Below are 24,759 nucleotides of genomic sequence, written 5' to 3'. Positions count from 1 at the left end.
GGGTTCATCTAATAGATGCATATGCAAGTGAACCAAGAAGTTCTACGTGACAAAATACGTTTTTCAACAACTTTAAGTATATTATGGTAGCTCGCTACTTAAAAATTTCCTACCGAAAGTATGAAAACATGTAGATATGTTAGCTTTACTTCAGCAGCATTATTTTGTAAAGGAGCGTTAAATGAAATTGTCCAGCTTCTATTTTTTTTAATAACGGTCCATTGCCTATTTGGGGACATCAAGATAAAAATTAAAGTAAGTCAACTGCTTAGAAACTAAAATACTGAACACACGTGTAGGCTGGTCAGCCTCATATATACTGTTTGGTTCCAGTAGGGTAAGAGTAAGTCGTCCGGTTAGCTCAATAGGTAAAGCGTTGGATTGTGAATCGGGTGACCCGGGTTCGATTCCTGGACGGCGCAGGTCACTTTCGTTGTGATTGATTACGGTCATTCGCACTGTACCTCTGCGCTGGCATTTACAGAAGTTTCCGTGTCTTGCGAAAGTGAAGGCAATTAGTACTAGAAGACTGCTTGACAGCCTGCCCAGGAACGATTCGGTGGTTGAACTATGCTCTGGTGACTTCAATGTGGCTTACTGCCGTGAGCCGGAGTGAAAACTACCAACACCACCACCACCTGTGGTAAGGTAAGAGTTATTCCTACGCGTCTGAACTCGGACCGTGCATTTTTCCACAATGCTAATAATTAGACACTCAAAATTGATAACTTTTTCCAATTTGCCCTGTCTTTCATTTAGCCTGCTGACCTCGACAGTGCAGACCAAAGATCAGCTGGCACGTCCATGCTTCCTTATCATGGTCTGTACTGTTTGTTATTCAGTAAATACATATCTAGAAATTTTCCCTAAAAATGATGAACAGTAAGGTTAAAATTGAAAGATGGGCAAGTCTGTTTATTATATTAGCGTGGTAAGGGGTAAAGTAAAAGACCTATTAGAATTAACGTCTAGAGCTATTTGATGGGGGGGGGGGGGCAGGGACAAAGGCTTTCCCATTCTCAAAATGTTGAGTTTTGCCACACATCCGTGTCCAGCATTTCCAGTTGGCATCAATGTACCTTTATTTCGGAATGGGCCTTCAAACCCTGATATAGCAACGAAAACATAAAAAACACAACAAAAATAACAAAACCATTTTAAACTGACATTTATTAAGTCAAAAATATAATTTCGTGCATATTTTCCTCTGGCAAAATTCTGGAAAAAATACAAGGAATTAAAACACATTGCAGTTAGATTGGAGAATAAATACGAAAATCAAAATGTGCACAATTTTCGTGGCAGTGCATCCAGCACTCAGGAATATACAAATATATAATTTATCACAAATTTAGTACGTGCAGTTATTTCTAAATGAAATTTAACCCACACTAAGACAACAATCGAGTCTAACCTCTCTCTTTCTATAAGAAAATAAAGAAAAATGTAGATAGAAGATATACTTCTTTATCATTTTACAGAAAATAAGGAACGCACACTGATAATTACCAGTTACTTATTCACATTCATTCAACAGAATATATGGAAAATTAATGTTATCACCACCATAGAGTTACACAAGAATCGGAAAAAAAAGTTATTAGGACCTTCATGCATTCGTTATTTCAGTAACGGGTTAACTTCTTATAAGATTTAATAAGAGTTAACCCGTTCCTGCACTAAAGTAACGATTTAATCTTGATTATACAAGATTCAAACAACAAAGATCCGGTTTTTAAGCTATTTAACAATCTGATTGGCTGCTCCAAAGTGCTCAAATTTGAAAACTGACCAATAACAAGATTGCAGACTGTGACACGGATTGACATTACCTTAGGGCCGCAAAATCAATAGTCCGTTTTGCTTAGGTTTTCAGAAGAAGTTTTCATAAAATATCATAGGCTATTAAGAAGAAATGCTTCAGACATAAACGGACAATATCAAATTCTGCCGGCCCTGCAGGCCCTAAATACTTAATTATTCTAATCATACATTTTACTACATGGCTAGTTTATTCACATTAGTATATAATTAAAATTTATAAAAAAAATATTTTGCAGCCATTTGAATATATAAGTTAAGGGTAGTTTTAACAGCAGATTAGATCTGGATACAGGACACATGTACCTTAAAACAACCTGTTAAATACATGTACCATCTAAAAACAGTGAACACAAAAATAACACATTTGATTATAATATAAATGTAAGGGGAATAATGCATAAAAAAATGGAGGGTGACTATGGAAAAATAATGTTGTAACCATTCAAGCAAATTTATACAAAGTTATGAATTCCAAACATAATAACTGCCATGTTCATTTAAAATCTCAGTCCCAGACAATATGAAATATATGTGTAAGCCTGCATTAAAAACCATCTGACTTGTTAATTAAAAAAAAAAAAACAAAAAAGAAAGATTTGAAAAAGAAAGCAGACATTACATTTTACTTATATACTGGTTTTCAATAAATTTTGTTAAAATATCTTGTCTCCCAAAAAATAGATGAATTGTTATCATGGTAACCATTTTTACAGTTATATGAGGCACAAATGTTTACTGTACATATACAAAAAAATATTCACTGTAGAGTCCCTTTCTAACAGTTAAAACCTTTTAAACTTAGCACAGTTTGTTGATTATCTTCCATACACATCACTCATCAATGAATAAGGCAAATAAATATAACAGATTGTTCTTTCTAACTTCCACCTCTATAAAGCATACTGTATATATATATTTTGATTTTCCCCCTTTCTGTTTACAAAAAACAAAGGTAGGCTGCTTAACTGTGTATACATTCATTTGACAGAAATAAAACAAACAAACATAAACTAAATGGCAAAATGATTTTATGAACAATGGTGCTATATTGTACGGGAATTCAGTAGACATAGAGTTTGCATTTTGGTATATCTTTGTCCAAGAGTTCTCTCCCTTTACTGTAGTAATACCAGCACCCATCTTTTCGTTGCAACTTCTTCACATAGCCATTGTGTGGCCATCTGTCTACCTGCTCCAAAAGGAAAAAAAAACAAAACAACATGATGCCTTGAAAAACAACAACAAAACAACATGATGCCTTGAAAAGAAATGCAGATTTATGTTTATATTGAAAACTTTTATGTTTTATGTACACCTAACATTTACAAAATCAAACATTTTTAGAGGCTAAATTCTGATAGTTTCTGGAAATTCACATGTTGCATCAGTGTGTGCTGCAAAACTATATGTCATCTTTAAATGCGAAAATTTGTTAGAGCTTAGTCCTAACCATTATACATAGTTACAAAGAACTATGATGGATGGATGGATGGATGAATGGATGAATGAATGAATATAATGTAAAATTGAATGTAAGCAAATTATTGAGTGTTGTGAAAAGTATATGAATTTAGCAATCACTTTGATAATTCAGATATTGAATATTACAAAATGAGTTATTATTTTAAGGAAATTACATGTTTAGATGGTAATTAATATTTTGTCCATTTGCATGTTCTGTAGTTGTTATGCAAAAAGAGCCCTAATTGTGTTAGTCATGCAGTAGAATTAATATGGTGATAAGTACTGCAAATCAGTCATTAATTGCATATAAGATGTAAATATATTTTCTTGAATTGTGAATAATCTTTTTTTTACTTTTCAATAAATCTTGACTACCTGTACGAAATTTTCTGCACGGAAATGAGGCGGAATTCAATGGCAGATTCCGCCCAGAAATTTAAATTCTCCCCCAAATATACAAGTGTTAAACCATTTGCTTTTGGCACGGATTCCGGCCGGATTCCAGGCGGAAACGGGACGGATTCTGGGCGGAATTGGGACGAAATATGCAAATGAGTTGGGGCGGAATTTTGAAGCGGAATCTTGGGGCGGAATTTTGAAGCGGAATCTTGGGGCGGAATTTCGGAGCGGAATTTTGGAGCGGAATTGTCAAACAAGATTCTGGGCGGAATTCTGGGACAGAATTCATGGGGGCGGAATTTTTATGAGTTTAACATGATCACATTTTTTGGGATAAAATTATCAATAATGTATCACATTAAATTTTCTTTCACAAAATTTAATACATATCCTTTAGTCCAAATACAGAATAGAATACCCTACATTCACTATAACACAAACAGTTTTTTTCTAGATGCAGGTTTTGGTAGGTACTGGTTTTCTTAGAATCGAACACTTTGTTTTTTTGCAATTTTTTTGCTGAGAGTGTTTCAATCATAATTTGGTTCAAATGTTTCTGATTATTTAAATTACTATTTCTTAAATTGATGTCTGTTTTAAGTCCACTGCCTGTGTTTCCAAGAACTTCTTGTGGTTGTGCTCACCTTTAATAATAAAATTAATAATCAATTAAACAAAAATGTAGTAATGAATTATGTTTGATTGCATAATTATATGCAGTTATATTTCATATTTTTTGATAATATCAAATTTTATGTTTCAACAGTATTAAATATTAACAGTGCTTATGCATATTCAAAAATACTAAAGCTTACACAGTATCTTATTTCAGTGCACAAGTGTTTTAAATTGTTCTGTATAAGAATTAATTAACTGCTTTTTTGTGAAACTATTTATTACTGGTTATGTATTTTTTCAAGGATAATAAAGTATTGAGATTTAAAAATATACCTTTTCAGGATTCAATACTGCACATCATTATTGAAACACCTTGCATCTCACAGTCAGCACTTAACTCCCAGTCTGAAAATATGAGTGTAAAATGTAATTTTAGATTGTTCCATTGGAAACACAACACATACATGTAATTTAATAATAAATGATTATGATGACCCTGTTCAGCTGTACAAAACTTCTGAATTTGTACCATTTATTCCTATTTAATCAAATTGACTTAATTTGTTTAATTTTCAGGAAATGAAAAAGATCTACTACATGCTATTAATTTATACAATACACACAATCATTATATAGAATCATTGAATAATTTATATTTTACACATTATACATGTATTAAAGATTTAAAACAATTATCAGAAAAAAAACAAATGTATGAAGTTGAAAATATAAAAACAACATTGACCTCTTGTTACAAATTTTAGTTTGCTACCATTGATAGTTTGATATAAAACCTGTTTCTGCATTAATGTAACTAAAGGTTTATAATTACCTGATTATGTTGTACATCTCCTTCTCCCATGTTATCACACTTATTTAACATACCAATACTAAAACACTTAAAGATCTTAAACAAAAGTATATCAAAATTGTTAAAATATCAAGTACATCCTCTGTAATTTGCACTCTTTTTGCTGACCCAGATATCTTAGAATTCAAGATTCACAACTGTATAACTGCATGGACAGGTCAATCATTATGTAAAACAGGGTTAATTTACTCATCATCTCAACCTCCATTCATTGAATGTAACAAAAATTCAAGTAACAAATAGATATAATATATAGAATTTAAAAATCACTACAAATTTCTGAACAAAAAAAAAATTGCAATATCCTAGACAAATTCTGCATATAAAATTTATAATGTTATCTCTCCCCAAAATAATTCAATGGAACAGCCTGATCTGTTGGAATGACCAGTGGAGTAAATTAGTCATGCAAAGAATTTAAGATGGTGGGAAACTGCTGGTCAGTTGAGTTTTATCACAGCTCTGATCTGTGTAGTGTAAAATCTCAGTGGATATATTGTAGTATTTATTTACCTAAATGAAAGCAATTATTTGGCATATTGGCTGATCAATTCTATATAGATTAAAAGGGCATACTATATGATATTATTTCATGCAATGTTTTTGTTTTGTTTTTGTTTATTTTTTTATAACAAAATCATGATTTCTTAGAGTTTAAAATGGCAAGCACACTATCTTGTCCTTTGGCTGTCAGTGATATTCAAATTTAAACAGCATTCTTATTTCAATGTTGCTTTTTATAAACTTAAGCATTTTGGAAGTGAATGTTTTCAAGTTCTACACTAAGATTATTACAGTTTTTTTTCAGTACAAAAAAGATTTGCTAAATTAGTCTGACAATATATCATTTGCCACAATATTTAAAAACATTGTTTAGGCATATTTTAATGTCTAAAAAATAACCCTATTTATTCTAAAAATACACCTGTAATTATTGGTTAAGTATCATGCTTCAACAAAAATAATAAGTACAGTTGGTAAAATTTCGATGTCTGCAAGTGCAAAAACAAGAGTTAACAATTATGATTTAGACATCTTATATGTGAAATTCTGTTCAAGAAAAAATGTTTAAGTATAGAATTCCGCCCATAGTGAAGACCATTCCTTCCCAAGAAAATTTCAAAGTTGAAAATTCTGTCCAAGATGAAATGTTTAAGTATAAATTCTGCTCCAAATAAAATTCCAGCCGGAATTTTTCTAGTTTTCCGCCCAGAAAAGTGAACAAAATAGTTTTCTTGTGAGACAGAATGACACGGAATTTGCGTTTCCGTTCCTGGTCCGCCCAGAAATCACTGATTCCGTGTCAATTTCGTGCCAATTCCGCCCAGAATCCGTGCCAAAATTTCGTACAGGTTAGTACATTTTTCTCAAAATTGATTAAAAAAAATATTTAAAAAAAAAAAAAAATTAAAAGTGCCTTAAAATGCATAATTTATGCATTTATTGATTTTCATTTCAAAAGTTGTAGCACCAAATGTTAACTGACATTTTTTGGCAAAATCTTTCAAGATCAAATTGGAAAATTACATCAGCTAGTAATTTAAGTGGGAAAATTGATATAGCAAGCAAAAATGTAATGTCTATTCCTGATACCTTGTCATAATTATTCTTCTTGTTATTTTTGTAGTCAAGTTCATCTCTATAACCAGCTACCTGGAATCTCCAGGCCTCCTCGGCCTCCGGGCTCCATTCCTTTGCACGACTCATACTGGTGGGACTTTGGGCAGTGACTGCAGCCATTTCTGAAAAAAGAATAAAAATACCACCTATTATATTAAAAGCTGAGAATTTGACCCACAATAAAAAAAAGGTATTTGAAACTACAAAATATAAAAGATGGAATATTGTATAAAATAGCAAACTTGAACCTTAAATATAAGCAACTCTACAAAGACAGCTATAATGTTTAAAAGACAGTCAGACAAACTTTGAAGGTTAAACATATTTCGCATTTAAAAAAAAATCTCTAGTCTAAGCCTAATGAAATATATTGCCCCTAATTACATTTAAGCAAGATATTATAGTTAGTGAAAAATCAAAAGTAAAATAATTCAAGGAATGTTTGATGCAATTTCAAATAATGATTCAGATTTACAATTCATAGTTTATACATTATTTTATCTATAAGCTAGCATTAGTGAAAAGAACAATCTATGAATAAATAAAATAGATGAATGAAAATATTAGATTGAAGATAAATTTATCTTACTTTTATATAATCAAGTTGATACCTTTTATTTATATATTGTTAAGTCCCCTTTGAATATTTTCTGAATACTTAATTAGCACTTAATGTATCTCTAAGTAATAAAACATTTAATATGCAAGTAAAAAAAAACTGTCTCAGCAGGGATTTAAATCATTGAACTTTAAATTTCTATCTGGTTTATTCAAGTTTATGTAACCTTTTAAATTGTTTAAAATTCAACCAGGGATTATTTTACCTTTATAAAAAAGAGGTCTACAAGTACAGTGTACTTGAATAAAGAAAGAAAGTGAAGAAAATAATGGTAACAGTGTGAATTATTAACCACTGTTAAACAGTACACTGTTCTGTTATACAAACACAAAGTGTTGTATACTGAACTCAAGTTGTAAGTTTAAAAGATCATGTACACTTGAGGTTTGTAAATTATTTCACCTTTTTTCATCTTTATTTTCAAAAACCAAGCTTAACTTCTTTATAATTGGCAATTATTCATTATGGAATAATATCATAATTGAATATGCAAAATTTGTGACTTTAAGTACTTTGAATAATGCTAGAATAATTTAATGTACGTAACAGTAACATAATAAATTTCTTACGCAAAACATATATCATACAGTTTACTTAGTGTAATATTTTATAAATTATGCAACCATTATAAACACCTAACTTCATTGCAAATCATGTATTCTCTATTCAGTGCACATTTGCCAAGGCATAACTCATACATAAGTCATGTTTTATTACACTCACTTACATGAAAGCTTTTAGGTATCTAAACTCATTTAGTGTCCAACTTTATTTGTCATCCAATGAAAACACTGTATTTCTTAAAAATTCTGTGCGTTAATTTTCATAGAAGAACAAAAGTTGATACTTAATATCAAATTCCGTTCATATTCGACTTCTATTTTTCATAGTACTTCATAGAACTGCATAGTGACGTAATAAAGTGAGTGATTATGAGGCCAAATAAAGTTTGACACTAAATATGTTAGTATTCATCCGTACCTGTTCTACAGAAATTAGAAACATTCTCCTGTCGCTATCGCTCCCGTCGAAGTTTCTAATTTCTGTAGAACAGCACGGATGAACACTAACATATACTTAAGTGTTATGTTTTAAGTATATTGAACAATATAGGTTCAATACTGAATTTGTTCATTCGGTCTTGTTGAATAAATTATATTACGCTTGCCCCTGGTAAGCAAAATATAATTTTATTCATCATGTTCAATGAATTTAAGTAATGAATTCAATAGCTACACCAATATAATATTGACTATCAAAAATATGAACTGCTTGCTGTAAAAAGAATCAGTCTTTTCATTGACATGCTTATAGTGTAGTGCTGACATTCCCTGCATCTTTATGTTTATAATGTTTGATACTATAACGTGAATAGGTCACATCAACATATATGCATGTTCGCGCAATAAAGATTTTACTGAGTCGCCAAAGTGGCGGGGATATTTGATGATTTACAATATTAGCTGGAATAGAAGTTTTACCAGGTCGATATTTAATTTTGCTTGTATTTAAAAACCCTAATAACGGTATTATGTAATAATACTATTCATCCCAGGTAAACATAATTACAAACCCACACAATAGTGGTTTCTTTGACACATAGATACCCGGCAGTCAATGCAAAATTATGTGCATATTACATACATGTTCATACATGTATATACATGAACCTGATGAAGACATTTGAGTCACAACATTACATGCATATTACACACAATGTAAATGTGACCAAGGCAAGAAGTTATAAGCTTCTGCATCATAATTAAACTTTTGGATGAACTCAAGTGATGTCCCTTGAAATTGAATAGAACCGTAAAATTTAACCTTACCACCCTACCATTAAAACTTAGTGAAAAGCAGGGACTTTGACTTAGAAATAATGTTTATATTCATACACACTTATCATACATCGGAATTGTTATGCCTGAAAAGGCGCGTCATTTGGGAAAGAATTCCAATTTATTGTTTATCGTTAATTCTACTGTACTGGTTGGGGACCACCAAAACCGGACAACCACCAAACCCGGACGGCCCCGAAAATGCTTGATTTAGAATTTTCTTTGTTCAGTGGTTGTCAGTCACTTTTTTTATCAACAATAAATGCATGTTTCTTCTATAATTAAGTAATTAAATTTATTTCAACTTGTGTAAACGGTAATATTTTAATGTCTATTTCAAGAATGTTGACGTTGAAAATTTGGATGTCAAGAGTGCAATACCTGACCTCTTTCACTAGCTATAATAATTTGCAGAGTAAACAATAGAATATCCAAAACTTCAGCATTTGCTGCTGAAATATTGTGTGTCATGTTAAAAATAAAAAAAAAGAACACCGTAGCTTTTATCTGAATTAAATCAACATTATTACATATCTGTCCGGACACATGGTACTGTAGTATGTACAATTTAGGTAATTTTGATACCCTCCTTGACGGGCCTCGGATATAAGTGTCAACATAATCAGAACTAAACAAACTAGTTTGTTAGTTAGGAGAAGAACCTAGCTGTACTGTGTCAAATTTTTGTACCTTTAGCTTTAAAATTATGAAATTTGTATAGAAAAATGTTCAAAAAGTGTCCGGTTGATGGTCCCTGACCAGTAGCCTAAAAACTATGAGTTTAACATTTATTATCCTGTCTTTAAAAAAATACATGAAAATAAAATTAGATGCTTTACCTCTTGTTTATCTCTTCAATGTTTATTTATTGTTTGCTTTGATTTTTCACAGCTTCTCTCTTACTTGTTTACCTTGTTGCCTAACAACCTACGACGGTTACACAGAATATTTTCACGTTGTGAAAATTAAACTTATGGGTAGCGCACGCTATTGATTTATTGATATCGGTCGAAATACCGGATTTACACCACTAAAAATATTTGATTCTCAATCAGAAACTGTCAAAAGTAAAACCAGGTTATTTGCGGTTGACACTATAGTCTATTTGACAGACTACAGGACGACCTACATAAACTTGAAGTTTGGGAACGGGACTGGGCTATAGACTTCAACCCAGACAAGTGTGAGGTGCTGAGGATCACCCGTAAAAAGAACCCCACCATCTTGCCATACACCCTTCATAATAAAACTCTCAAATCAGCAGAATCTGCAAAGTACCTTGGAGTAACTATCTCTTAAGACCTAAACTGGACACAGCATATAAATAACATCACCTCCAAGGCCAAAAAATCTCTAAGATTCATCCAGAGAAACGTCAAAACCCAAAACAGGCAAATTAAAACATTAGCCTATGTTACTTATGTCCGACCGCAATTAGAATACTGTTCCACCATATGGCACCCCTGGCAGAAACATTTTAGTCATAAGATTGAAAGTGTCCAACGAGCTGCGGCCAGATATGTCTGTAATAATTATAATTTCGACAGTAGTGTAACCCAAATGCTAAATGAACTTGGGTGGCCTTCCCTAGAAAGCCGCAGACTCCAGTCCTCTCTTGTAGTGTTCTATAAAATCCAATACAAACTTGTATATGTTGACCATAACCATCTGACCCCAACTAGAAATCTGAACTTCCTGATCTCCCAGTCCCGTACCCAATATCATCTAAATTCGTACTTCCCAAGAACTCTCAGGTATTGGAATAGCCTTCCATATCAGATCAAATCCAATCCCAGCCTAGATGCCTTCAAGGATAGGTTGGCGACAGTCACCTTCTAGTCCCCTCCCCAGTATGTTTTTAATCTTGCACTCTTTCTTTTATCCTTTACCTTTTTTATCTGTGATCTTCATCTTTTAGTATGCACCTAATACTTTTAACACAGTTTTCCTGACAAGCGCCTCCCAGTCATAGTCAGAATTGATTGTTCGGGAGTAACATGTAGATGTAGATGTAGATAGATGTAGATCAGTACTTGTATTCGGGGCTATATTGTCTAAATTAACAGTGTTAAATAGTTAAAACAAACAAATGAAACAAGCAAAATAAGTTTCATAACGACTATCAAACAAGAGGCTACGACTGCGTTAAGACGCGCGAAATGTTAGTGTTGTGGTGCTCACGGACCTTGGTACGAGATAGGTTGAGTACGTGAGTATATGTTTGATAACCCTGATTGGCTGTAACCCCTGACGACAAAGGGCCCATTGGGATTCTGGGTGATACCTCTAGAAGCAGCCATTGGTGCTGCAGGCAATAATTGACTAGGTGAAACTAATCCGTTCATTAGACAGGCATATTAGTGCATCCAGTCATGGTACACAGACATCTAGATAGGTAAGTCATTTACTCACATCAAGGAAGGTTCTACAGTGTTATACTATTGTCAGTGTGATAAATGGAGATAAAATGTGTCAATGTGATATTTTTCGGATTTACTGTTATATAATTAATATGATATTTATTGAACAAATATTAATGATAAATGTAAGTTGTTAAATATATAATTTGTTTAGACAAAATTTATTATGTTACATGTAGCTGTCATTTTTCTTGAACTAGCAGAAAATAATAAATAAATAAATAACGCAATTCTAAAGAGTATTCGTTGTATCTGCAGTCAAATCCTGAAACTTAAGTATGTATACAACATAATCATTCATGAATTATTACCTTTTGCTTTAAAAAAAACTAACAGGGGTCACAGGGCTATTGTTGATAATGGTGATAGTGGTGATGGTTTTGGTGGTTATATTAATGATGTTAATAATAGTGGTAGTGGTTTTGTTGATGATAATGGTGGTGGTGTGGGTTTTGATATTGGTGATTGTTTTGTTGATGATGATGATGATATTTCAAATTAAACGAAAGATAATTATAGAATTAAAAGGTTATTATACATTTTACTGTACGGCTCGTCCAATATGACTTTTCAAGTTGTGTACGAGTCCAAATATTATAATACAATATAATATGTTCTGTTTGGTGATTTAAATCCAATGCTTACAAATCTTAAATTGTTAATTCAATTTTAGGAAATTTTCCCGTCGTTTTCAGACAACAGATTTAATTGAATGCATTACATGCATATGTTGGAAAATGGCAAATATTTTCTATTAATTATGATTATATTCATTGCATTTTATGTTAAATCAAATTAAAACATTCATGCTTGCTTGCTGTGTCCATTTGTTTAATTAATGAACTCTAGTCTTATTCACGAATAACAAGAATACTCATATAAAAAAGATTAAGTTGGGGGTGGGTGGGGGGAGGATATGTTTACCTCTTTAAATCATTCTTGAGAAATCAACCTGAGTTTTGAAGGTGACTTTTGTATTTCGTCATTTAAATATGTACATTTCACACATTTAAAACATTGTCTTTTTTATACCTATGACATTTATCAAACTACAAGTGTCGTATAACAATAGAAGGGAGTTGGTGAAATAGATTTAGCTTTTTTAATGAGAAAAAAACCTTTGTTTCAGTGTTTCATTAACAAATTCGGCGTTACCTCGTAAAAATGGTCTCAGTTACGTTTTATCTGCTAAATATGTTGTAATATGACACGAGTAGATTGGAAATTGTCTCAGTTACACCGAATATAAAAAATCATAAAGTTATATGTCTATTCCCTGAATAAATCGATACGATATGTACGTAATTGTTTTTATAGATATCAACGGAACCAAAAATCGCCATCAATACGATAGTCAGGTCGTCATTTACACGAATGATTTTGAAAAATAAACATTTTTATGAAATATTTTTGATGAGGTTTAAAGTATTTTAATGTCTCATCAATCGTATGCACTAATTCATTTCTTTCAATTTGGTGTACAATAACAATAATAAAAAATACAGTTTCATTTACATATCTGGGTGCTCATTTTAGCCACTAAATTGCACAATTCTGTGTTACTTTTGCACAATTCCTGCGTTATTTGTACACTCCTGTGTTACTGGATATACTCCGGTGAGTTTGACATGTGAAAGCCAGACAAAACTTTTTTTATAGCTCTGGTGGCCATTTTGGGGAGTGAAGCAGAATGTGCTTTGGCAAAATGGAATATCAGCCTAGTAAATGAAGTAAAAATATTTCAAAATGACCATGTGACATGGTCGTTTTCAGGATCGGCGAAGTGTAAACTTATATGTATTGTACATTTTAAAACTTTATTTCTGTATAAGATAGATAAAATGGACATTGTTAAAGAATTGCTTGCTCCACTTTATTTTAAGATGTACATGCACATGATCACAGTACTAATCAGGTTGTATATATGCCACAGATTTGTTTAGATATGTCAGAAAAATAAACCAGAGAAGAGTCTTAAAACTACAATTTACAGTTTATATCAGATACATTGTTAATTTGATATATTGAAAAAAGTTAATAAGTATATTATAAGAAAAGAATAAGCAAATATATGATGCCGTCGGATTTTTAGGAATTGAAACGCAACATTCATGTCTTTATTAAAACCACCATGAAATCTGCAATACCAAACATTCTCCTCTGGAAGAAGTCGACCGAATTATATTTTGAATATATAAACGCTGGATAGGATGGGTGGTCATCAAACAAACATGGAGGAGAGGGAACAGCTGAATTGATAACTGCAAGGTAGCCTCGGTCATTTGGACATCCCCCATAACTTCTGTTGATGAAGAAACGGCGATCAAGGTCCTTTGCATAGTGACCTGTAATAGAGAAATAGTTGAAGGCACTAAACGTCAGGTCTCCCCAGCTTGAATCGATCACACGTTTCCTATCAAACCAGCTGCGTATGTCGCTGTCCACCCCGTTGAAAGTCACGTATGCCACTTCTTTGTCAGCATCATAGAATGCAAACTTAACCAGCTTGATACCAAGGTGAGACCAGTGGTATAAGATGTTATCTCGATAATGTAAACCATGAGAACGTTTCATTGAAATTGGTTTGTCTGGATTTGAATTCTTTCCTGAAAATAACAAAATATATGTTTACACAGACAGAAATAACACTTTACTGTATAATACTGACAATCATGATAAAAATGAAAGATAGGTAAACAGGAATGTCGAACGACACATATACCCCCCTTTCTAGCCATTGACTCACATAATTGGTAATTTTATTACAAAAACTTGCCAAAAATGGGTACATGGAAGTGTTCAATTATGGAAAAATCAACGAAAACCATTTTGACATTTAAGGCCCATGTGACATTGACCTTTGACCTAATGACCCCTAAATCAATAGAGGTCATCTACTACTTATGACCAATAACTAGGTGAAATATGAAGACTTTGTGATGAATACTTTTCAAGATAATCAGCGGAAACCCTTTTGACATTTAAGGCCCCTGTGACCTTGACCTTTGACCAAAAAATCAATAGGGGTCATCTACTAGTGATGACCAATCACTATGTGAAATATGAAGACTTTTTGATACATACTTTTCAAGATAATCAGCGGAAACCATTTTGACATTTAAAGCCCCTGTGACCTTGACCTTTGACATAGTGACCCCAAAATCAATAGGGGTCATCTACTAGTTATGACCAATCACTTTGTGAAACATGAAGACTTTGTGATTAATACTTTTCAAGATAATCAGCGGAAACCATTTTGACATTTAAGGCCCCTGTGACCTTAACCTTTGACCTAGTGACCCCAAAATCAATAGAAGTCATCTACTAGTTATGACCAATCACTATGTGAAATATGAAGACTTTGTGATACATACTTTTCAAGATAATCAGCGGAAACCATTTTGACATTTAAAGCCCCTGTGACCTTGACCTTTGACCTAGTGACCCCAATATCAATAGGTGTCATCTACTAGTTATGACCAATCACTGTGTGAAATATTGAAGACTTTGTGATGCATAATTTTTCAAGATAATCAGCGGAAACCATTTTGACATTTAAGGTCCCTGTGACCTTGACCTTTGACGAAGTGACCCCAAAATCAATAGGGGTCATCTACTAGTTATGACCAATCACTATGTGAAATATGAAGACTTTGTGATAAATACTTTTCAAGATAATCAGCGGAAACCATTTTGACATTTTAAGGTCGCTGTGACCTTGACCTTTGATCTAGTGACCCCAAAATCAATAGGGGTCATCTACTAGTGATGTCCAATCACTAATTGAAATATGAAGACTTTGTGATACATACTTTTCAAGATAATCAGCGGAAAGAGAAAGAGAAATTCAGCTTGATGTGGCAATGTTTAGGTAGACCTGAAGACTGTCAGTGTGTTGAATATTCTTTTTGTTGTAGGGGAGGGAGTATTTTTCTAATTATTTATCTTTTTATCTTCTCATGTCAAGAAATTGTGTTTGAATTTATCCCGTTTACTTGTTTGCTTCAAAATGAAGATCTCTTAAGAGCTGTAGACTCAATCTGATTGAGTCTGAACATAAGAGAGAATGGGTATTGATTGAACCAATTATAAGAGAGAATGGAAATTGATTGAGTCAAACCAAAAGAGAGAATGGAAATTGATTGAGTCCAATCATAAGAGAGAATGGAACTAATTGCGTCCAATCAAAAGAGACAATGGAAATTGATTTAGTCCAATCACAAGGGAGAATAGAAATTGATTGAGTCCAATCATAAGAGAGAAGGGAAACTGATTGCGTCCGATCAAAATAGAGAATGAAAATCATAAGAGAGAATAAACATGGATCGTGTCCGATCAAAAGAGAGAAGGGAAATTGATTGACTTTAATAATAATAGAGAATGGCAATTGCACCGGCTTAGGCAGTATAGTCTACACAATACTTTGGGTAACAATGACCCGAAGGTCCAAAAAATATATCAATATTGAAGTAAAGTACAAAGCAGCTTATTACAGCTTCCATACAACATTTGAAACCAGCTGTTGTGAAAAAAAAGTAGATAAGATCCTTTGAGAACATTGAAAGAAAAGTTTAAAAATAAAAATTGCAAAGACAGGTTAACGGAAAAAAATGTTTATTGTAAAAATTGTTTTTAGGTATAACATACCGTCAATCCAAGCATGGTAAACACTATGACCATTGCCAGATGTCCCTCTAAATACCATCCTCCAACCATCTTGCTCTAAATCCTCCGTCTTCAATACATTCATACATTTGCCACTGTTATGTAAAAGTAAATATTAAAAAAATATATATGAAGTTTAGTCTGTATTGGACATATTTAAACGATTAAGAACTTATATATCAATTAAAATTCCTACTGTCGCTGGTTTCCAACCATAAATGTTTAGCAAATTGGGACACTGTGTCATGTGTAAGATCTAGGTTTGAAGCTCAAAAGTCAAAGTGAAATAGTAGTCAGATGATTTTTGAAATAGGATTTTCGTTTCTGGTCACGATTCTGTCATTCCAGGGTGGATAAAAATATTACTCATAATTGTGTTGGACATAACGACGACGTGTCGCTCGCAGAAATTGCGCCTCTTTCTCAAAGGTCAAGGTCTCATTTGTAGATTAGTTTTCAGGATATGAATTTTAAAGAGGTACACTGGTGTTAGTGTCCGGTCAACAATTTTGTCATTCCTCGATGGATAAAAATGTTTTATGCATATTTGTGTTGAACATAATGACGACGTGTCAAGCGCAAGAATCGGGCTCCTAACACAAAGATCAATGTCATGATGCGTGTAGTAATTAAGACCAAAAGTCATGATATGAATTTTAATATGAATGGATTGAAAAAATAATTAGGAATACACGTGTTGGACATAATGGCAATACATCGCTTGCATAAATAAGGGTCCTACCTCATACTTTTATTCCAAAGTCATGATTTGACTTTTTTCATATAAGAGCATTGATGGTTATGTCGGGTCAACAATTTTGTCTTTCTTGGATGGATTTCAAAATAATTCGACATAAATGTTTGTCCATGTATTTTGTCCTTCAGTGACAGAGTTTGTATTAATTGGTTTAAATATAGTATATTGTTCTTTAAAACAATTTGTGATAAGTTTGTAGCCATGCTAGGACTAAGAATTATCGTTTTGTAATTGTACATCGATGTCTATGTCCAAACATCAGTTCTTCCATCCATGAATAGATTTTGAAATAACTAGACATACTTTTGTGTGTATCACACTTAAAACGCAAATGGAACAGTTTAAATGGTGAAATTAATGCTTGAAGGTCAGAACATAAGTGACTGTGTCTGGTCATATCAAAATTTGAAAATCAATTTATTTAAATCCTATATATTTGTCTATGTTTTAAAGAAAATAGCACTTAGGCTATTTTCAGATAAACAACATCGACAGGAAAAGCTATGACATTTTTATAAAAAAATAAAAATAAAGATTTTTTTTTTAGATTTTTTCCTCATTCACTTAAACAACAACGATAGTGAAAGTTTATTATACAGATTCTAACACAGCACTCTATGTCTTATGTATTAAGAAATGGTATGCACATGAGTTGAGTATTGACGCATTAGTGTCCTTAATATTTGATTTTATTATCAATGATATGTAAAATGTAAGGTTATATAAAACTTATTGATGGATGAATTTTACAAATTACAAAGGTTTTGTCTTTATACTTAATCCTTGAATCTGGGACACCAATTCAAAGACCAGTAGACTCTTTAAATCCGAAGGATTCCAAGTAACCTCCATCGTTTTTAAATGACTTTGTAATAAAACCTTACACAATTGAAATAGTGTTAAATGATTAGACACAGGAAACACTGTAAGATAAGTTTCTAAAAGTAATTGTCTTGTTTTGGTTATTGTACCTAACATTGCCGTATTCATGTAAACATCAATATGTGTTTCCTTAATATGAAAAGATACAATTATTAGAATCCTGAGAGTAAAATGAATGGCACACATCAATAATAGTTAAAGACCTACTGAGAGTAACAAAGTTACGAGCTCGAGGATTTAAATGTTGCATATTAAGTCTTTTTTATGCGGTTTCCGAGATCGTTATAAGTGATCTCGTTATTGCAGACAAAACTTATAAAATGTCATATCACAGTTAATTCTCTCGATGAAAACCCTCTTCAGTACATAATTACTGAAGCAGTGTTAACTGATTTAAAATCTTTAAGGAGAGGAACCACGATACACAGGTAAAACATATCCGAACAATTAACTAGAAACTTTTTCAGACACTGCTTTAAATAATTTTGGCATTTAGACGTCTCAGATAGATCCTTTATATTAGTTTATAAATTTTACCAATATTATAAACATGGCAATAACATCCAGTGATTTCAGATCGTAATTTTTGAATGACCAATGGAAAGCCTATCTAAATTCAGTTCTTTCCTGTATATTTTACAGGAAGTCAGATTCTTCTCAGACAGACTGCGTCCGAAAAATGCAGGGTCAGAATGTTAAATATGATTGTACAAAGATAAGTGTATCCAGCTTTAGTGTACATGTATGTGTAATATTCATGTTTTTCCAATATATGTATATATAAATTAAAACTAATTATCAAACATGAAATGGCTAGAAACAAATCTAAACAAAATAAAAAAAAAATCCATTTACCTGGCAGCTGATGTCTCCAATTGACACGATTGAACATAGTCGATACTTGTATATCCCAATGCGAGAAAAGTCGTCAGAGTCCACAAAGACACCATTTTTGGAATTTGTAGTAAATCTACCTTTCCTTAACAAATGACAAACAAACACTTGTTGTATTTGACTGCTTTTACGTTTATTTATACGCTCAAACAATAGTAACGCATCAATGACTTATGAGATATTCATATTTTGAAGCGTAACCACCTACTGGAAACGTAAGTTAAGCTTGTTCGTTACCATAATCTGATTCGTTATAACATAAAGGGGCTGGTTTAAGAAACGAACGCCTATTCAACTATATATTTATCATTAAGTACACTTAATTGTCAATACAATGGCTCAACGCTGAAAAAGAGTATGACTTCTGCAACAAATCAATTTATCCTGTGCAATTATCATAAACATTCTTGTCTTGTCTTTCATTCAATTTGAAATCAAAATTTTTAAGGAACACCGACCGATTCTTGAAAATAAAACAAGAACCATTATACTGTATATATTTACAAAGTGTTAGAATCTTATTCAGCAATATGTTTAGGGGACAGGCACCACAGATTAATTGAAACAATGCCTTCAATTCCTTACATATTGATAACTGTACGATTTGTATAACCTCTCTTAACATTTCTTCAAACTAATATTACAGATAACATGAAAATTTAATGAACGCCCAAAATTGCAAAATTCAAAATATGCAAGTGAGAATGATGTCACTACAACTTGTCGTATTGAAAGCCGTCTACTGAATGTAAGAAGAATTTTTATTGGTCATTTTAAAATTGCAAACTGAAAGCTGGGAATTTCATTAGCTATTCTAACGTTAAATGTAAAGGAGAGTTCTTGTTATTCTAAATTAAAATAATAAGGGTACTTCTAAAAAAATGCAAAAGATACTTGTTGCCATCATCAAATAAAATGCAAAGGATAGTTCTAAAATAAACTTTTAATGTTGTGGATTGGTTATTACATAATTATGCAAGTTAGCAAGTTTTACTTCGACCGGGTATCATTTTAAAAGATAATTCTTGTTACTCATTCCTCAGATCAACCATAAGAGTATTTGTCAAATAAATAAGTGTAGCGATGTTTCAAAATGATGAATTCGCAATTTTCCATAAAACTGTCGACAGCCTGCCTAAATATAGTTAATCTTTCTTAAATCTATCTTTCAAACAGGATGTCGGATTCGTCATCCTCTTTATAAATAAATGCAATAAGGATGTTTCTGTTTTTTTATGTGTTTGTGTGTTTCGTATGTTATGGGAAAGATTCACTTAATTCATATTTCAAGCAAAAAATTTGTTTGCTACTACATTTATAAAACCACAATTATATAATTCAAAATATTACTGATCTGTTTTACATCGTAATTATATCGATAGTACGAAAGAGCATTAGTGACAAGTGTGTTTTTTATTTACACGAAATTTCGAGTAACTAACTCGAAATTTTGAGTTGCTTAATGACAAAGGGCTGCTTTGCCGGTCATTAACTAGCTCAGGTCCTTCGTACAAATGATTTGGTAGATCGTTGGGTCCAAATTGGTAGAGAAAACTGAAAACAACATAATATTATTATAGATAATTTATTATATATAATATATAAATGCGTCTACACAAAGTGAAAACAGTGACGGAATGCTCTGATCCATTACTGTCCTAAACATAAAACATGTAAACAAATAACAACAAAAGACATACATGTATACAGTCCAGGTCTAACAATATTTAGGGTATTGTATTTTACTTATTTCCAAAGATTAATTACCATTTTATTAATAACAACATTTTACAAAACAATTACAATTTAACCATATGAAAAACTAGGAAGATAAAACATCACTAACCTGAAAACAATAAAATATTATCATAGATAATTTTTTATATTTTAAAGTAATGCGTCTACACAAAGTGAAAAAAGTGACGGAATGCAATGATGCATTACCGTACCCGTAAATATCACTTTGTACAAACACTTAAAACGGTTAGTACACGTTGCTATATAGAGGATATTGAATGAGTGTAAGTTCAATACTGAATTTATTGCACGAGTTGAATAAAATTATATTATGCGAGCCTCTGGCGAGCATAATATTATTTTATTCAACGAGTGCAATAAATTCAGTAATGAACTTACACGAATTTAATATTCTATTTATCACATACCCAAAATAAAGACCGTTAAAAGTGAAGTAAAAGTCATTTTTCATTGACGCGTCTATAGTTTAACGCTAACATTTAGCGCGTTTTTACACTTTGTTTGTATAACGCTAATGACGTCACGTCAAAATATATGCACGGCCGTGCAATACCATATTTACGGAATCGCAAAATCGGCACGGGTGTGTGATAAAGGAATATAATAATGGGATAACGGGACCTTAAGTTATTGATTGACTGACGTAGAGAAGGGAAATATGTTTGACTAAATACGAGACCAAATTTGTGCTTAAGGATTAAAGATTGAAAACAACAACCAGTATTTATTGATATTTTATTTATTAATGCTTACTACCCTATGACATTAACTCGAAATTTCGACTTACAAATTTGGAATTTTGAGTTACATAACTCGAAATTTCGACTTGCATACTCAAAATGTTAACTAAGTAACTCGAAATTTCGACTTACTTACTCGACATTTCGACTAATTTACTCAAAATGTCGACAAAGTTACTCGAAATTTCGACTAAGTTACATTACTAGAACGGCCAAAAAAGGTTATGAGTTACCAAGCGTAAGATAATATAAGATGTAGCAAGGAGTGCAATTGTACGATGGAGATTGAGAAACGGGAGCGTATGAGTAAAAGCTATTTCAATCTCGGTTTACCAATAATACTGAAATGCCTTGCTTCTCTAATCATCGAAATAAATCATTGAAAAGATGCGAATTGAGAAACTCAAAATTTCGAGTAAGTAAGTCGAAATGTTGAGTTAATTAGTCAAAATTTTGAGTAAATAAGTCAAAATTTCGAGGACGTAGGTCGCAATTTCGAGTAAGAAAGTCATCATTTCGAGTTATTTAGTCGAAATTTCAAATTAATGAGTCGAAATTTCAAGGACTAAGTCGCAATTTCGAGTAAGAAAGTCATCATTTCGAGTTATTTAGTCGAAATTTCGAATTAGTGAGTCGAAATTTCGAGTAAGTTAGTCGAAATTTTGAGTTAATAATTCAACTTTTCGAGATAAGTAGCTTGAAGTTTCTAGTTAGTCATTCGAAATTTTGAGTTGATAAAAACAGACACCTGGTACTTATGCTCTTTTTTACGACAGTAACAATCTTTGCAGCACTTTCAGTGTTGAAAATTGAATACCTCTGAAGCCAGTACTAGGGGGACATGAGGAATGTTGCACTTTTTCTTTATCACTCTGACCAGACTCAGTCAAACCGAGTCTGCAATTTTTGTTGTGATCAATGCTTCCGAGGGATGATATTTTTTTCAGATTCTTTTACAAATAGTCACTTTAGGGGAGTTGTACTGCTTAAAGAACACAAAATGTAAACAATCCAATCGTTTTTCAATCGACCTACCTGAGTTAAACATTTATGTAAATACAGCTTTCATCATTTGCCCGTAAGCTTGTTTAAATTCGAGGAATTTTGATGTGGGTAAATTGTAATTTCAGTGTAGAGCATTTCAATGACCTTATCTTGTATTTTCAAATGTGTTTATAAGCCCAGGATCTTGGATAATAAACAATTTCACAAAGCTTAATCTACACTCATAAAAATTTGATTGATCAGAAACTGCCACAGAATGTCAATTATCTAGTAAAAATACTGAACATTGAAGCAAACTAGCTGAGAAATTGTTTACACAAGGACTCATCCTCGCAATACCATCTGACTTCTGTGGATGAAGATTTCATCAAATGCCTGTTAATAACGGAACATTGGTTGATTGGCTTATCAAATCCTATTGGAATGATAAAGGAGAACGCTCTGATAGATCTTCGTGTAAAAAAGAAGAAGAAAATGTCTATTTAAGTTCTGTTTGAAAGAGCCAGGCCGGATATACATCATGTCTTTATAGTTTATAGCCTTTTTCAAAATAACTTTTTTAAAATATAGTATCAAAAATTTAAAAAATTTTTTAAAATTAAATTTTTTAAAACATTTAACAGTTTTTATAAAAATGGGATTACTATTTTTTTATCTAAAAAGAAAGCTTTCTTTTACGTTGACAGATATACGCTTTTGTAGGTAATTACATCATGTATTTTAATGAATTTTAAGGTAGTACACCCCTAATGCACTCAACGGTGAAGAGTATTCAAATGGGCTAGAATCACTGTAAAGTGTTTTGAAACTGAGGGGCGTGGGTTCAAATCCCAGAAGAGGTAACTTTTTTTCTTTTCTTTTTTCTTTTTAATATTTTTTATTAATCTCTCAGAAAAAAGTGTTTCATTTTAATTATAAAATTATTATTGGTATTTATTTACTAAAGAATGCCATATGTAATAGCAAATATGATACCAGATATTTTCAAAGTTTAATAAAATAAAAACTACACTGTAAAAGTATTTTATATTTTGCAAGACCAACCAATATAAATTTAAGAAAATTTAGGCAAACTTTAAAAACAGCCCCCATTGTGGAAAAGTTTAGGGATATTTTAACATAGTGAAATGGTCAAATACGTGCTAACAATGGTTGGGGTAGGGTAACATTTTTAAACATATTAAAAACATTTCGTTTAAAAACAATCATTTTGCTTGTTTTATTTGTTACCTAAATTTCATTATTTGCTTCTTAACAATGAGCAATAGGACAACATTTTTCATAATGATGATATTATAGATTATTTAGAGTTTCCTCATTTCTAAAAAAAAAAAGATTGCAAAGTTTTAGTTTAATTAGAAAAATGTCCATAACTCATAAACTACACGGTAAATTTTGTTTAAATTTTGCATTCAGGTGACATTTAAGGCATATAACTGTCCTATGTTGTCAATTTTACAGTTAGGGGTGTTCTACATTGCTCATCTTTGGATGAAATACTTTTTAAAAAAACAACAAAAAAACCTAGAAATATATGAATATATATATATTGAAAAAAACTAAATTCTCTCTGAATATGTCTAATTTGAATAAGTGAATGTATAAACTATGTTTAGAAAGGTGCATTTTCTATTTTTTTTGTCCATTTTTTTAAAACTGTTTTTTAATGACACTATGGCGTCGTACTGTAATAACCTGTAGTGTGTAAGCCTTTAAAACATAACATATTTTCTCTGTGGAAGTCAAAAGATATTAATTTTTCTTTTCAAAACAGACTGTACATATTGTTATTATCGGTTTTTCAAAGATGTCAGGATAAACTTTCAGAATGGTTCGGAGTACTGCAAGGCATAAGACAAGGGGATTAAACCTCCCCGATGTTGTATCTCCTATACATAAATGGGCTTATAGATGAGCTAGAGAAAAGTCGGTTTGGTATCTGTGTTTGTTATGTTAGAGTTAGCTCCCCTACTGTAGCAGTCGACAGGTTCTTAGTGTCTTATTATGTGAATGGACTTAAATATATGCTTGATATATTCAAAGCGGTGAAGCTATAGTTATAATGCAGAAAAATGTGCTGATCCTGTAACGGGTTTTAAGTAACGGAGAAATTATGGTCTTGAGAGAGAATTATATCTTAGTAATAGGAAAATCTGTGAAACATATCTATCTATGTGCATCTTGATATAAAATACGATCCATTTCTGTCAACAAGTATAACGGTTGAAGACGCTTGTACTAAACTTAGAGGTACCCGCATCTAAAAATAAGGTTTTTTGGGGATTATTTGGGCGTTAATTAAAAGAAATAAATTTCCCTATTAAATTTTACTAGAAAAAATTGGGGAAAAGGGAACCCCAAATTTTTATTGTAAGTTGATAGTCT

The 24,759-nt window shown here is 32.0% G+C and overlaps 2 protein-coding genes across 4 annotated transcripts; both read right to left on the bottom strand.

Moving 5' to 3' along the window:
• Nucleotides 1-1,151: 1,151 nt before the first annotated feature.
• Nucleotides 1,152-10,224, bottom strand: LOC132738605 (meiosis expressed gene 1 protein homolog). 3 transcript variants are annotated; one of them, XM_060726146.1, is made up of 4 exons: nt 10,093-10,224; nt 6,784-6,918; nt 5,078-5,085; nt 1,152-3,013 (listed from the first exon to the last, which is right to left on the bottom strand). In XM_060726146.1, the coding sequence occupies exons 2-4, from the start codon at nt 6,914-6,916 to the stop codon at nt 2,885-2,887; spliced, it is 270 nt and encodes an 89-aa protein (XP_060582129.1). In that variant the 5' UTR covers nt 6,917-6,918; nt 10,093-10,224; the 3' UTR covers nt 1,152-2,884. The 3 variants fall into 3 exon arrangements, 1 of the variants encoding a protein (XP_060582129.1); XR_009626893.1 differs by lacking the exon at nt 5,078-5,085 and having other exon boundaries at nt 1,152-3,016; nt 6,770-6,918; XR_009626894.1 differs by lacking the exon at nt 5,078-5,085 and having other exon boundaries at nt 6,770-6,918.
• Nucleotides 10,225-13,557: 3,333 nt separating this feature from the next.
• On the bottom strand, nt 13,558-19,049 carry LOC132738604 (uncharacterized). Its single transcript, XM_060726145.1, has 3 exons — nt 18,833-19,049; nt 16,321-16,433; nt 13,558-14,279 (listed from the first exon to the last, which is right to left on the bottom strand). Exons 1-3 carry the CDS (start codon nt 18,925-18,927, stop codon nt 13,783-13,785), a joined length of 705 nt encoding a protein of 234 aa, XP_060582128.1. The 5' UTR covers nt 18,928-19,049; the 3' UTR covers nt 13,558-13,782.
• Nucleotides 19,050-24,759: the final 5,710 nt, after the last annotated feature.

This window comes from Ruditapes philippinarum, unplaced genomic scaffold, assembly GCF_026571515.1.
Source record: "Ruditapes philippinarum isolate M1 unplaced genomic scaffold, ASM2657151v2 ctg188_1_1_1_1, whole genome shotgun sequence".
Classification (NCBI taxonomy): domain Eukaryota; kingdom Metazoa; phylum Mollusca; class Bivalvia; order Venerida; family Veneridae; genus Ruditapes; species Ruditapes philippinarum.
The sequence above is the reverse complement of the archived record's forward strand: the minus strand, read 5'-3'. Positions and strand labels throughout refer to the sequence as shown.

Excerpts from the sequence above, each read along its gene's own strand:
- LOC132738604 (XM_060726145.1), bottom strand. The coding sequence starts at position 18,927 with ATGGTGTCTTTGTGGACTCTGACGACTTTTCTCGCATTGGGATATACA. Across the intron at positions 16,434-18,832 it reads TTGGAGACATCAGCTGCCAG|TGGCAAATGTATGAATGTAT; the intron begins GTAAATGGATTT and ends TTTACATAACAG. Across the intron at positions 14,280-16,320 it reads TTACCATGCTTGGATTGACG|GAAAGAATTCAAATCCAGAC; the intron begins GTATGTTATACC and ends TGTTATTTTCAG.
- LOC132738605 (XM_060726146.1), bottom strand. The coding sequence starts at position 6,916 with ATGGCTGCAGTCACTGCCCAAAGTCCCACCAGTATGAGTCGTGCAAAG.